This window comes from Orycteropus afer, unplaced genomic scaffold, assembly GCF_000298275.1.
Source record: "Orycteropus afer afer isolate SDZICR_OR568_19922 unplaced genomic scaffold, OryAfe1.0 scaffold00178, whole genome shotgun sequence".
Classification (NCBI taxonomy): domain Eukaryota; kingdom Metazoa; phylum Chordata; class Mammalia; order Tubulidentata; family Orycteropodidae; genus Orycteropus; species Orycteropus afer.
The window spans coordinates 6,911,926-6,924,704 of record NW_006921765.1 but is presented as its reverse complement, the minus strand read 5'-3'; the positions used below and the strand labels follow the sequence as shown (position 1 = coordinate 6,924,704).

At 36.6% G+C, this 12,779-nt stretch overlaps 1 protein-coding gene across 1 annotated transcript in view; it reads right to left on the bottom strand.

The window, feature by feature from the left end:
- The window catches only part of CDON (cell adhesion associated, oncogene regulated), a 207,503-nt gene that overhangs the window by 95,681 nt on the left and 99,043 nt on the right, over positions 1–12,779 (bottom strand). The window contains exon 7 of the mRNA XM_007947239.2: positions 4,593–4,946. Within this exon, the coding sequence (XP_007945430.2) occupies positions 4,593–4,946 (354 nt within the window). The remainder of the gene's footprint in view (positions 1–4,592; positions 4,947–12,779) is intronic.

The following is a 12,779-nucleotide window of genomic DNA, read 5'->3' as shown; positions in this document are numbered from 1 at the left end:
ATATATTCTATATATACCATTTCATCAGAAAGTATATAAAGATTTAAAGTCACTATGAACAAAAAGCAGTAAAATATAAAGAATTAATATTATGCATCCTATTAGAAAAAAGAAGATGGGGGGCAGGAGATACATACAGGTATTGTTTGATATTAGTACAACTACAATTTCAATTAAAACAAACCCCTTAAACTTTGAAGACTGTCCTTCTCAATGGTTCACCTAAAATGTCTACAATGACATTTTCAGTAGCTTAGAAAACTAAAGGCACTACTCCATTAAGACTAAGTTCTGATTACTCAATAAAAACCAGGCAGGCAAGAAGGCAATGGGATAACATATAAAACTTTGAAAGAAAAAAATTGCCAACCAAGACATGTCCAGCAAAGCTGTCTCTCAGATACAATGGCAACATTAGGATATTTCCAGATAAACAAAAATTAATGAAATTTGTAAAAACCAGACCAACCTTATAAAAAATATTAAAGGTAGCTGTATGGAAAATCAATTTGCTCTGTAAACTTTCAGCCAAATCACAATAAAAAGAAAAAAGAAAAAGACATATTAAAGGTAGTTCTTTGGACACAGAATCATATTGAATTCCTAAAAACACAATACCTACCTAAACTAATACAAACTGAGGTAGAAAAACTGAACAGACCTATAGCAAAAGAAGAAACTGAAGAGGTAATTAACCAATATCTCTCATGAATAAAGACATAAAAATTCTCAACAAAATTCTAGCCAATAGATGACAATAGCATGTAAAACAAAACAAAAATACATAATGACCCAGTGGGATTCATACCAGGTATTCAAGGATGGTTCAACATTAGAAAATCAATCAATATAATCCACCACATAAATAAAAGAATCATGTGATCATCTCAATTGATGCAGAAAAGGCATTTGATAAAATCCAACACCCTTTCCTGATAAAAAAAACTCTCAGCAAAATAGGACTAGAAGGGAATTTCCTCAACATAATAAATAGCATTTATACAAAACCAACAACCAACATTTTTCTCAAAAGAGACAGACTGAAGGCATTCTCTTTGAGAATGGGAACCAGATCACCACTCTTATTCAACACTGTATTGGAACTCTTAGCTAGAGTAATAAGGCAAGAAAAGCAAATAAAGAGCATTCAAATTGGTAAGGAAGAAGTAAAACTATCCCTATTCAAAGACGATATGATATTATGCATAGAAAATTCCAGATTCCAGAAGAAAGCTACTAGACCTAATACAAGGATTCAGCAAAGTAGCAGGACAAAATCAACACTGAAAAAAAAAGTTAGATTTCTCTACATCAACAAAAAGAACTTTGAAATCAGGAAAACAATACCAACTACAATAGTTCCCGGAAATATCAAATACTTAGGAATAAATCTAACCAGGGATATAAAAAACTGTACAAAGAAAACTATAAAACACTACTGTAAGAAACCAAAAGAGACCTATATAAATGGAAAAACAAACCATGCTCATAAATAGGAAGACTTAACACTGTGAAAATGTCAATACTATCTAAATCGATGATAGATATAATGTAATCCCAATTCAAATTCCAATAGCATTCTTTAACAAAATAGAAAAATTAATCACCAATTTCATATGCAAAGTAAAGTAGCCTCGGATAAGTAAAGTAGTAGTGAAAAAGAAGAACAAAGTAGGAGGCCTCATACTACAAGAAAAACAGTCTGGCACTGGTACGACAACAGACACCTAGACCAAAGGAACAGAATTGAGAACCCAGACACAAATCCATCCACCTATGAACAGCTGATCCTTAACAAAGGGCTAAAGTTTAAATGGGGAAGAGATAGTCTCTTTAACAAATGGTACTGGCAAAACTAGATGGCTCTCTGCAGAAAAATGAAATAGGACCAATACCTATACCATACACAAAAATTAACTCAAAGTGGATCAAAGACCTAAATATAAAACTATAAAGATCATGGAAGAAAAAATAGGAGCAACTCTAGGAGCTCTAATATATGGCATAAATAGAATACCAAACATAACTAAAAATGCACACATAGAAGATGAACTAGATAAACAGGACTTCCTAAATATTAAACATCATGCTCATCAAAAGACTTCTCCAAAAGAGTAACAAAAAAAAAAAAAATAAAAAACCCACAGATTGGGAAAAAATGTTTGGTAATGACATATTTGAGAAGGGACTAATCTCCAAAATTTATAGAAAACTTCAACATCTCAACAATAAAAAGACAAACCATCCAATTAAAAAATGTGCAAAGGACACGAAGAGACACTTCAGCAAAGACATTCAGGTGGACAAAAAAGTATATGAAGAAATGCTCACAATCATTAGCCATTAGAGAGATGCCAATCAAAACAACAAGATATCATCTCACCCTGGCAATAATAGTGATGATCAGAAGACAACAAATGCTGGCAAAGGTGTGGAGACCATCTCTCATAAACTGCTGGTGGGATTGTAAAATGGTACAATTACTTTGGAAAACTGTATAGTACTTTACTTAAGAACTTAGAAATAGAGATACCATATACTCCAACAATCCCATTACTGGGTGTTTTGGTTACCTAGTGCTAATCTGATGAGAATATACCACATATGGGATAGCCTTAACAAACAAGAGTGTATTCTTACAATTTGGATGCTTTAAGTCCGAGTTCAAAGTTCCAAGCTCTAGGGGCTGGGTGAAAGCCCCTTGACCTTGGGCTTCAGATCTGCTTCTTGCTCCCAGCCTACTGAAGCTAGAGGCATCTCTTCACTTAGGCAGCTATTGGCTGCTGAGGCTAACAAGCCCAAAGTCAACAAATAAAATGGCACAGTCCCAATGTTACCAAACCACATGGAAGGCCATTAATTTAAGTTCACTGAGAGTCCCAAGGTTGGCAGAACATGGCAGACTGCTGAACAATGACACAGCTACATGTAGGGTTCAAGTGTGCCATAAGCTAGAGACCATTCCCAAAGCTACTGCTTATATATGGGAAGCAGTACGCATCCCTAAAGCAGCTACTCAGGTGCTTGTGGTAGATCCCACTATGGAGTTGATTGCCACTCTCATCATGGGGAATAACTCAACCACTCAACCAGGCCCAGCCAAGTTGACACAGAAACCTAACCACCATATATATCTTACAGAAATAAGAGCCATGACATGAATAAACATATGCACACCCATATTCATCGCCACACTAGTCCCAACAGCAAAATTATGGAAATAAGCTGGTGCCCATGAACAGATAAATGGATAAAAAAAAGTATGATGCATACTCACAATGGAATACTACACAACATTAAAGAGTAATGATGAATCTGTAAAACATCTCTTAACATCTTGGAGGGCACTATGCTGAGTGAAATAAGTCAATCACAAAAGGACAAATACTGTGTGAGATGACTACTATAAAAAGTCAAGAAAAGGTTTGCACACATTAAAAAACATTCTTTGATGGTTACCAGGGATAAGAATGAAAGGGAGGGAAAAATCACTAACTAGATAGAGAATAGACAAGTATTAACTAGGGTAAGGGAAAGGCAATATACAGAAGGGGGATGTCAGCATAACATGACCAAGGTAGTCAGAAACCAAGGGCATGAGACTTCCTGTAAGATGGAGGAATAGGCAGACAAGCAACACAGACCCTCTTCAACAAAGAAAAGAAAAACCAATTGACAGAGATACAGAAGGTAATTCTGGAGCCCTGAGCTTTGAAAGGAACTGTGCAGAAGTGGATTAGGCACCAACTAGTGGAAAAACCTGAACAAAAACAGAGATGGTCAGAGCTACGGACTGTCGGCTACTCTGACAGGAATAACAGCCTGAATAGTTCCAAGTGGCGTTGGGACCTGAGAATTGACCTAAAGATCATCCCTGGTCACCGAGGGCTGCAGGGATGACTGCACTGGTGGCCAATGACTAGGAAGGGAAACAGCAAGGAGGGAGACTACCTGAGCAGTGGACTTTCACTGTTCAGAGGGCACAGCCATTTTGGATACTTAAAGTGACCGAGGCACAGCCATTTTGAATGTTTACAAGCAGTGGCCATTTTGGATATTTAAAGTGACCAGGGGCGCAGCCATTTTGAATGTTTATAAGAAATGGCCATTTTGGATATTTAATGTGACCAAGGGTGCAGCCATTTTGAATGTTTACAAGAAATGGCCATTTTGGATATTTAATGTGACCAAGGGCACAGCCATTTTGAATGTTTACAAGTGGTGGCCATTTTGGGTGTTGAATAGAAAACTAACATGTTCTGTAAACTTTCAGCCATACCACGATAGAACATTCAAAAAAAAAAAAAAACTAAACTAAAAGCACTAATCACAAAAAGAGGTCATATCTTAAGCTTGTTCACAAATGAAAGGCTTCTATATGACAACTACAAGTTTAACAAACACATCAAGACTGAAGGCCAAAGTTTATCTGATTCACGTACCAAAAAGTACAGCTTTACATTTCATTGTTGTCTGGGGGGGAAATTGTTATTAAGAGAATGTTGGATTCATTAAAACATATTTCAAAACCTTTTATCCCCTTCAATAAAAGGTTATTACTCAACTGAGAAAAAACACTAACAGCAACTCACCAACTGTAAGGAATACTTCTGATTGCACTGTGCCATGTTCATTTGTAGCTTCACAGATATATTTTCCAGCATGTTCCTGAGTAACAGCCTGAATATAGAGAGAGCTTAAGCCAGCTCGGGACATGACAAAGTAAACAGGTTCCAGGTTAATGGGCTCAGGTCTCATTGAGTGTGATTTCTGGGATTTAGATCTAAGGATCTGAGATGGATGGGTGGTTATCAATCCACGGCTGTCATACCAACGAATGACTGGAACTGGCAGTCCAGAGGCATTGCAGGACAAAGTAACAACATCTCCATCTACCACCTTTGCACTTCCTGGCGCTGATACTATAACTGGCTTGAATCCACTGTCTATTAAAAAAAGTAATTCACATACAAAACATTATAGTATATATAATGCATATTGTAAAAAGTTAAGGTAAGGTTTATATATGGAAGAAAACTCTATTGGTTACCAGGGATGGGAGGGGAGGGGAGGAAACACTGCAAAAATAAAAAAATCCAAAAACCAAACTCACTGCTGTCGAGTGGAATCCAACTCACAACGATCCCTCCTTGGGTTTCTGAGGCGGTATCTCTATGGAAGTAGATTGCCCAACCTTCCTTCCGAGGAGTGGCTGATGGGTTTGAACCGCCAGCCTTCTAGCTAGCAGTCAAATGCCTTAGGCACTATGCCACCAGGGCTTCCACAAAAATAAAAAAATATATAATAATAATAAGAAGAAGAAGAACATTAGAGTATATATAATGCAAATTCATTTCATCCTATTGTATAAATGGGATAGTAATAATTAGAACAAAGATATTCCCTCTGTTTAACTTTCTCCAGCTAAAAACGTCAATAAATAAAAGGTAGACTTTTTCTTAGTTTTGGGCCACAAGGCATTTCCTATGTAAATTTATTTTATTCAGAAAGAAGGAAATATATATAAAGAAATATATCAAGAGCTTTCCAAAATGTACACTATACATGTCTGACTTCTGTAAATATAGAACATGTGAGGCAAAACTTTGGGCCTTAAATGTGAAAAAGGCATAAGAAAGCATAAAGCTAAATAACATTCCATCAAGAAAATAGTTAATTCCAGGAAAAGAAAAAAGAAAATCTGACTATAAAACAACCTTAGACTAGGTACAGGCAGATATAAGTAAGAGATAAGCATATTTCTTACCATACACATAAACAACAACATTTTTGTTTCAAAACTAAAGTGACACCAACTTCTTCCTGGTTCCAGGTTCTCTTTGGGAGTATTTTCAAGTAATCCTAAAATGGAATACTGATTAACACAAATGATGGTTCCTCCGGTATTTCTATTTCTTTCCTCACTCCCACTGAACTTAAATTCCTACATTTAACAAAACCAGCCAACACTTGGTATTATCAGACTTCTGAATAGGCTAGTGGTTCAAACCCACCAGCCACTCCTCGGAAGGAAGATGGGGCAATCTACTTCCGTAGTGATTTGTTGTTGTGTGCCGTCGAGTCGGCCCCGACTCATAGCGACCCCTCCTTGGGTTTCCGAGGCAGTATCACTACGGAAGTAGGACTGCCCAACCTTCCTTCCGAGGAGTGGCTGGTGGGTTTGATACTGCCTCGGAAACCCAAGGACGGGTTGCTGTGAGTCGGGTCCAACTCGATGGCAAACAACAACAACAACAGTAAATGTAAAATGGTATCTCACAGATCATGACCTGTATATTTCCCTGACTACTTATAAGGCTGAACATCTTTTCATATGTTTATGTTCCATTCATATTTTCCATCCTCTGTGAAATGGCTTTTTTCAATTTTTCTATTGGGTCCTTTATCTTTTTCTTAATGGGTCAGAGAAGTTCTTTATACATATTAGGTACTATATTTTTGTTAGCTATATATGTTAATAGTATTTTCTCCAAGTTAATTGCTTTTCTTTTCATTTTTAATGGTATCCTTTAATAATGAAGATGTTTTCATTTTATCAAAGTCAAATTTATCAATCTTTTTGAATAATTAGCATTTTAAAATGTTTTGTTAAAAAGTTTCTCCACACAGATTATCTAGACATATTCCCTTAAGTTTTATTAAAAAGTTTTTACATTCTGCCTTTCTTATTTAGGTATTGAATCCACTAGCAATTCATCTTTGTATATGATATGAGTTAGAGATTAATTTCACTCTTTTTCTCCATTGGATAATTAATTATTCCACATCATTACCTGAATTTGATCTCCTTTCTTTGATGATTTTGCAATACTACCTCAGTAAAATTATCATGTGCAAACGTCTTTTCTGGTAAGTTTCTATTTTAATTCATATTTTTCTGTTCTTGCACAAGTACAATGCTCTCTTAATTACTACAGACTGTTCATAAGTCTTAATACCTGGTAAGTCAAGTCCTTCTTGTCGTTTTCCTTCTTTTAGGAATGTCTGAGCTATTCTTGGGCCTTTGATCACTCACATAAATTTTACAATCAATCTGTCCAGGTCCTCAAAATATTCTAATGGGATTTTAATTGGCATTCCATGAATCTACAGAACACTTTTGGTAAAACTTGACAACTGTATGATACTAAATCTGAGTATCCATGAACTGGTGTATCTTTCCATATATTTGGGTCTACTTTAACAAAAAGATAATTTTAAATTATATTTTTGTTTGTTGTGGGATATAAAAAGTCAACTAACTCTTGTTTATTGGTCTTCATCCAGTCATCTTGCTAATAGCTCATATTATTTTTAATAACCTGCCAAAATATTTGGATAGTTGATAACCATATCATCTGTAAATTAATATAACTAATTGCTTTCTTTCTTATCTTTAGCTTTTTTATTTCTATTTCTTTTCTTCCTATGATAGTTAGGACTTCTAGTACAACCATAAACAGAAGAGATTTTAAAGGACAAGCTTCTAATATTTCACCATTTAAAATGATGTTTCATATAAATTTTTCTTAAATATTTTCTATCAAGTTAAGAATATTTTCTTCTGTTTCTACTTTTCAAAGAGTGCCTAACATGAATAGATATGGAATTATATCAAATTTATTTCTACCTCTAGTGAGATGATCAAATTGTTTTTCTACTTTATGCAGTAAATTGTTGTTTTTGTTATGTGCTGTCAAGTCGGACTCGACTCATAGCAACATCTCCTTGGGTTTCCAAGGCAGTATCACTACAGAAGTAGATTGCCCAACCTTCATTCTGAGGAATGGCTGGTGGGCAGTAAGTAGACATTTTAAATTTTCTAATAGATTCTTGATATGACTCCTTGGTCAAAGTGTATTTTCCTTTTTATACATTGCTGGCTTGCAATTTTTTTTTTTTTTTTTTGTAGGATTTTTGAACCTGTGTTCATAATGGAGATTGGCCTTTAATTTTCCTCTCTTGTACTATCCTTTTTGATTATAGAATCAAGATTATACTGCCTGAACAACAGCAAAAACAACCAAAAAATGTATAAGAGGTATGTATGTATGTAAGGAGGTATATATGTGTATATACAGAGGTGCATGCATATGTATATGCATATGCATTTATGTGACTATATCCGCACATATTTAGATATATAATAAAGCACATAGACGGCAGTTATGGATACTACTTAGACATAACAAAATACCTCACCAGACTGGATTTCTGGGTTTGAAGGATTAGGACCATAGGCTCGTGGGACATCTCAGTCAACTGTCATAACATAGTTCATAAAGTTATGTTCTATGTTGTAGTTTGGTGAGTCTAGGATCTTAAAAGCTTATAGACAATCACCTAAGATAAAATTATTGGTCTCTACTCATCCAAAGCAAAAGAGAAAGAAGGACCTCATAGACCTAAAGAAGAAAGTAGTTTATAGGACTAATAGTCTACACAAAACATGACCTCAGGACTTCTGGTAAGATGGTGGAATAGGCAGACAAGCTACACAGACCTTCTTCAACAAAGAAAAGAGAAACCAATTGGCAGAGATAGAGAAGATAATCCTGGAGCCCTGAGCTTTGAAAGGAAGTATACAGAAGTGGATTAGGCACCAACCAGTGGAAAAACCTGGATGAAGACAGTGAGAATGGAGATGGACAGAGCTGTGGACTGTCAGCTACTCTGATGGCACCAACAGCCTGAATTATTTCCAAGTAGTTGGAACCTGAGAATTGACCTAAAGATCGGCCCCAATCACCAAGCGCTGCAGGGACAACTGCGCTGGTAGCCTATGACTAGAAGGGGAAACAGCAAGGAGAGAGACAGCCTGAGCTGTGGACTTTTGGCCATCCAGAGGCACAGCCATTTTGACTGTTTATAGGCAGCAGCCATTTGGGATATTTAAAGTGACCAGGGGCACAGCCATTTTGACTGTTTACAAGTGGTGGACATTTTAGATATTTAAAGTGACAGCATTCTCATTTGAATCCCAGGGACCTAAGATTAGGCCCCATTTGCCAAGGCCAGCAGGGACATACAGGTGGCTGACAACAGGAAAGGAGACAGGTGATGAGTGTATAAATGCTGCCAACTAGTGAAAAGAGGAGCACAGTACCCTGCTTATGTAGATAACATCCAAAGAAAACAAAAATCATGGGGAAGTCACTCCAACATACAATCGCCAATTAAATATAAACACAAAAACATCACAATGTCTCAGAGACAACACAGCATCACAGTCCACACAAAGAAGCAAGATAAAGCAAGAGAAATAAGGGACCAGGATACAGATCCAGAACACACCCCTGGGGAAAAAGAAGCATTGGAATTTCCTGATAAGGAATTCAAAAGAATTATATTTAGGTACCTTCAATGGATTAAGAGACAGATCAAGGAAAACACAGAGAAAACCCTAAAACAATTTCAGAAGACAACACACACACAAAAAAAATGAAAAATTAGAAATGATACAAAATCTACAGATAGAAATCCAGAAGATTAATATTAAATTTTCAGAAATAGAAACACATTGAACGGGCAAAGGACTAGAATTGAATCAATGAAAGAATTAGTGAGATTGAAGACAAATACCTCAATACTTCTTTGGAAAGGGATCAAGCAGAAAAAAGATCAAAACAAAATGAAGAAAGCCTAAGGTTCATGTGGGATATTATCAAAAGGAATAACCTATAAGTAATCACAATTCCAGAACAAGAAGAGACAAACAGAGCCACAGAGAAAATTGTCCAAGATTTGTTGGAAGAGAATTTCCTTGGTATGATGAAAGATGAGAACATATCCATTTAAGAAGTCCAACAAACTCCAAACAGAATAGACCCCAAAAGAAAATCACCAAGACATATCATTATCAAATTTACCAAAACCAAAGACAAAGAAAAAATCCTGAAAGCAGCACAGGAAAAACGAAAAGTTACCTACAAGGGGCAACCAATACAACTAAGCTCGGATTTTTTTGGCAGAAACCATCCAGATGAAAAGACAATTTGTTGTTGTTAAATGCCATCGAGTTGTCTCCAACTCATGTACAGCAGAACCAAACACTGCCTGGTCCTATGCCAGCCCCATGATCCTTGCTATACCTGAGCCCATCATTGCAGCCACTGTGTCAATCCATCTCTTTGAGGGCCTTCCCCTTTTTCGTTGTCTCTCCACTTTGCCAAGCATGATATCCTTCTCTGGGGAATGGTCCTTTCTTACGACATGAGCAAAGTAGGTGAGACGAAGTTTGGCCATTCTCACTTCCAAGGAGCATTCCGGCTGCACTTCTTACAGGACAGATTTGTTCGTTCTTTAAAGCAGTCCATGTACTTTCAGCATTCTTCACCAACACCACAACTCAAAAGCATAGAGTCTTCTTTGGTCTTTTTTCATTGTCCAGCTTTCATATACATATGGAGGCAACTGAAAATACCATGGCTTGTGTCAAGCCCACCTTAGTCTTGAAGGAAATATCTTTGCTCTTCAGCACTTGAAAGAGGTCCTTCGCAGCATATTTGCCCAGTGCTATGTGATATCTGATATCTTGACTGCTGCTTCCATTGATGTTGATTGTAGAATAAAGTAATATAAAGTCCTTGACAACTTCAATCTTTTCTCCATTTATCGTGATGCCGCTTATAGGTCTAGTTGTGAGGATTTTTGTTTTCTTTATATTGAGGTATAATCCACACTGCAGACTGCAGTCTTCAATCTTCATCAGTGTTTCAAGTCATCCTCACTTTCAGCAAGCAAAGTTGTGTCATCTGCATATCACAGGTTGTTAATGAACCTTCCTCCATGTTCTTCTCCATATAGCTGAGCTTCTCAGATTATTTGCTCAGCATACAGATTGAATAAGTATGGTGAAAAGATACAACCCTGATGCACTCCCTTCCTGATTTTAAACCATGCAGTATTCCTCTGTTCTGTTTGAAAGACCTCCTGGTATATGTACAGGTTCCTCATGAGCACAATTAAGTGTTCTGGAATTCCCATTCTTCACAATGTTATCCATAATTTGTTGTGATCTACACAATTGAATGCTTTTGCATAGTCAATAAAACACAAGTAAACATCTTTCTGGTATTCTTTGCTTCCAGCTAAGATCCATCTGACATTAGCAGCAATGATATCCCTTGTTCCATGTCCTCTTCTGAATCCAGCTTGCATTTCCGCAAGTTCTCTGTCAATACACTGCTGCAACTGTTTTTTTTTTTTTTTTAATTTTCTTCAATAAGCTTTTATTTGCATCGATATTAATGATTGTTTGATAATTTTCACATTCTGTGGGATCACCTTTCTTTGGAATGCGTACAAATATGGATCTCTTCCAGTCATTTGGCCAGGTAGCTGTCTTCCAAATCTCTTGGCATAACCAAGTGAGAGCTTCCAGCAGGGCATCCATTTGTTGAAATATCTCAATTGGTATTCCATCAATTCCTGGAGCCTTGTTCTTCGCCAATTCTGTCAGCGCAGCTTTGACTTCTTCCTTCAGTACCACTGGTTCTTGAACATATGCTATGCCACCTCCTGAAATAGATGAAGATCGACGAGAGTTTTTGGGTACAGTGACTCTGCATGTTCCTTCCATCTTCTTTTGATGCTTCCTGCATCATTCAATATTTTGCCCATAGAATCTTTCAATATTGCAACTTGAAGCTTAAATTTTGTCCTCTGTTCTTTCACCTTGAGAAATGCCAAGTGTGTTCTTCCCTTTTGGTTTTGTAACTCCAAGTCTTTGCACATTTCATTATAGTAATTGGCTTTGTCTGCTTGAGCTGCTCTTTGAAATGTTCTGTTCAGCTCTTTTATCTTGACATTTCTTCCATTTGCTTTAGCTACTCTTCAGTCAAGGGCAAGTTTCAGAGTCTCTTCTGACATCCATTTTGGCCTTTTCTTTCTTTCTTGTATTTTTAATGACCTCTTGCTTTCTTCATGGATGATAGTCTCAATGTCATTCCACAATTCTTCCGGTTTTCGGTCATTGGTATTCAATGAATCAAATCTATTCTTTAGATGGTCTCTAAATTCAGGAGGGATATATTCAAGGTCATATTTTGGCTCTTGTAGACTTGTTTTAATTGTCTTCAACTTCAACTTCAACTTGCATATGAACAGTCAATGATCTATTCCACAATCAGCTCCTGGCTTGGTTATGGCTGAATATTGAGCTTTTCCATAACCTCTTGCCACAGATGTAGTCAATCCGATTCCTGTGTACTCCATCTGGTGAAGTCCACGTGTATAGCTGCCTTTTGTGTCATTGAAAAAAAGGTATTTGCAATGAATAAGTCTCTGGTTCTGCAAAATTCTATCATGTGATCTCCAGCATTATTTCTGTCACCAAGGCCAAATTTTCCAACTACCGGTGATTCTTCTTTGTTTCCAACTTTTGCATTGCAATCACCCGTGATAAGCAAGACATCTTGATTGCATGTTCAGTGAATTTCAGACTGCAGAAATTGATAAAAATCTTCAATTTCTTCATCTTTGGCTTTGGTGGTTGGTGCGTAAATTTGAATAATAGTAGTATTAACAAGTCTTCCTTGTAGGCATATGGATATTATCCTACCACTGACAGCATTGTACTTCAGGACAGATCTTGAAACATCCTTTGTAATGATGAATGCCACACCATTCCTCTTCAATTTGTCATTCCTGGAATAGATCATATGGTTGTCTAATTCAAAATCACCAAAACCCATCCATTTCAGCTCACTTATGCATTCCATTTCATTTTTGACAACTTCCAATTTTCCTAGATTCATACTTCATACATTCCATGTTCC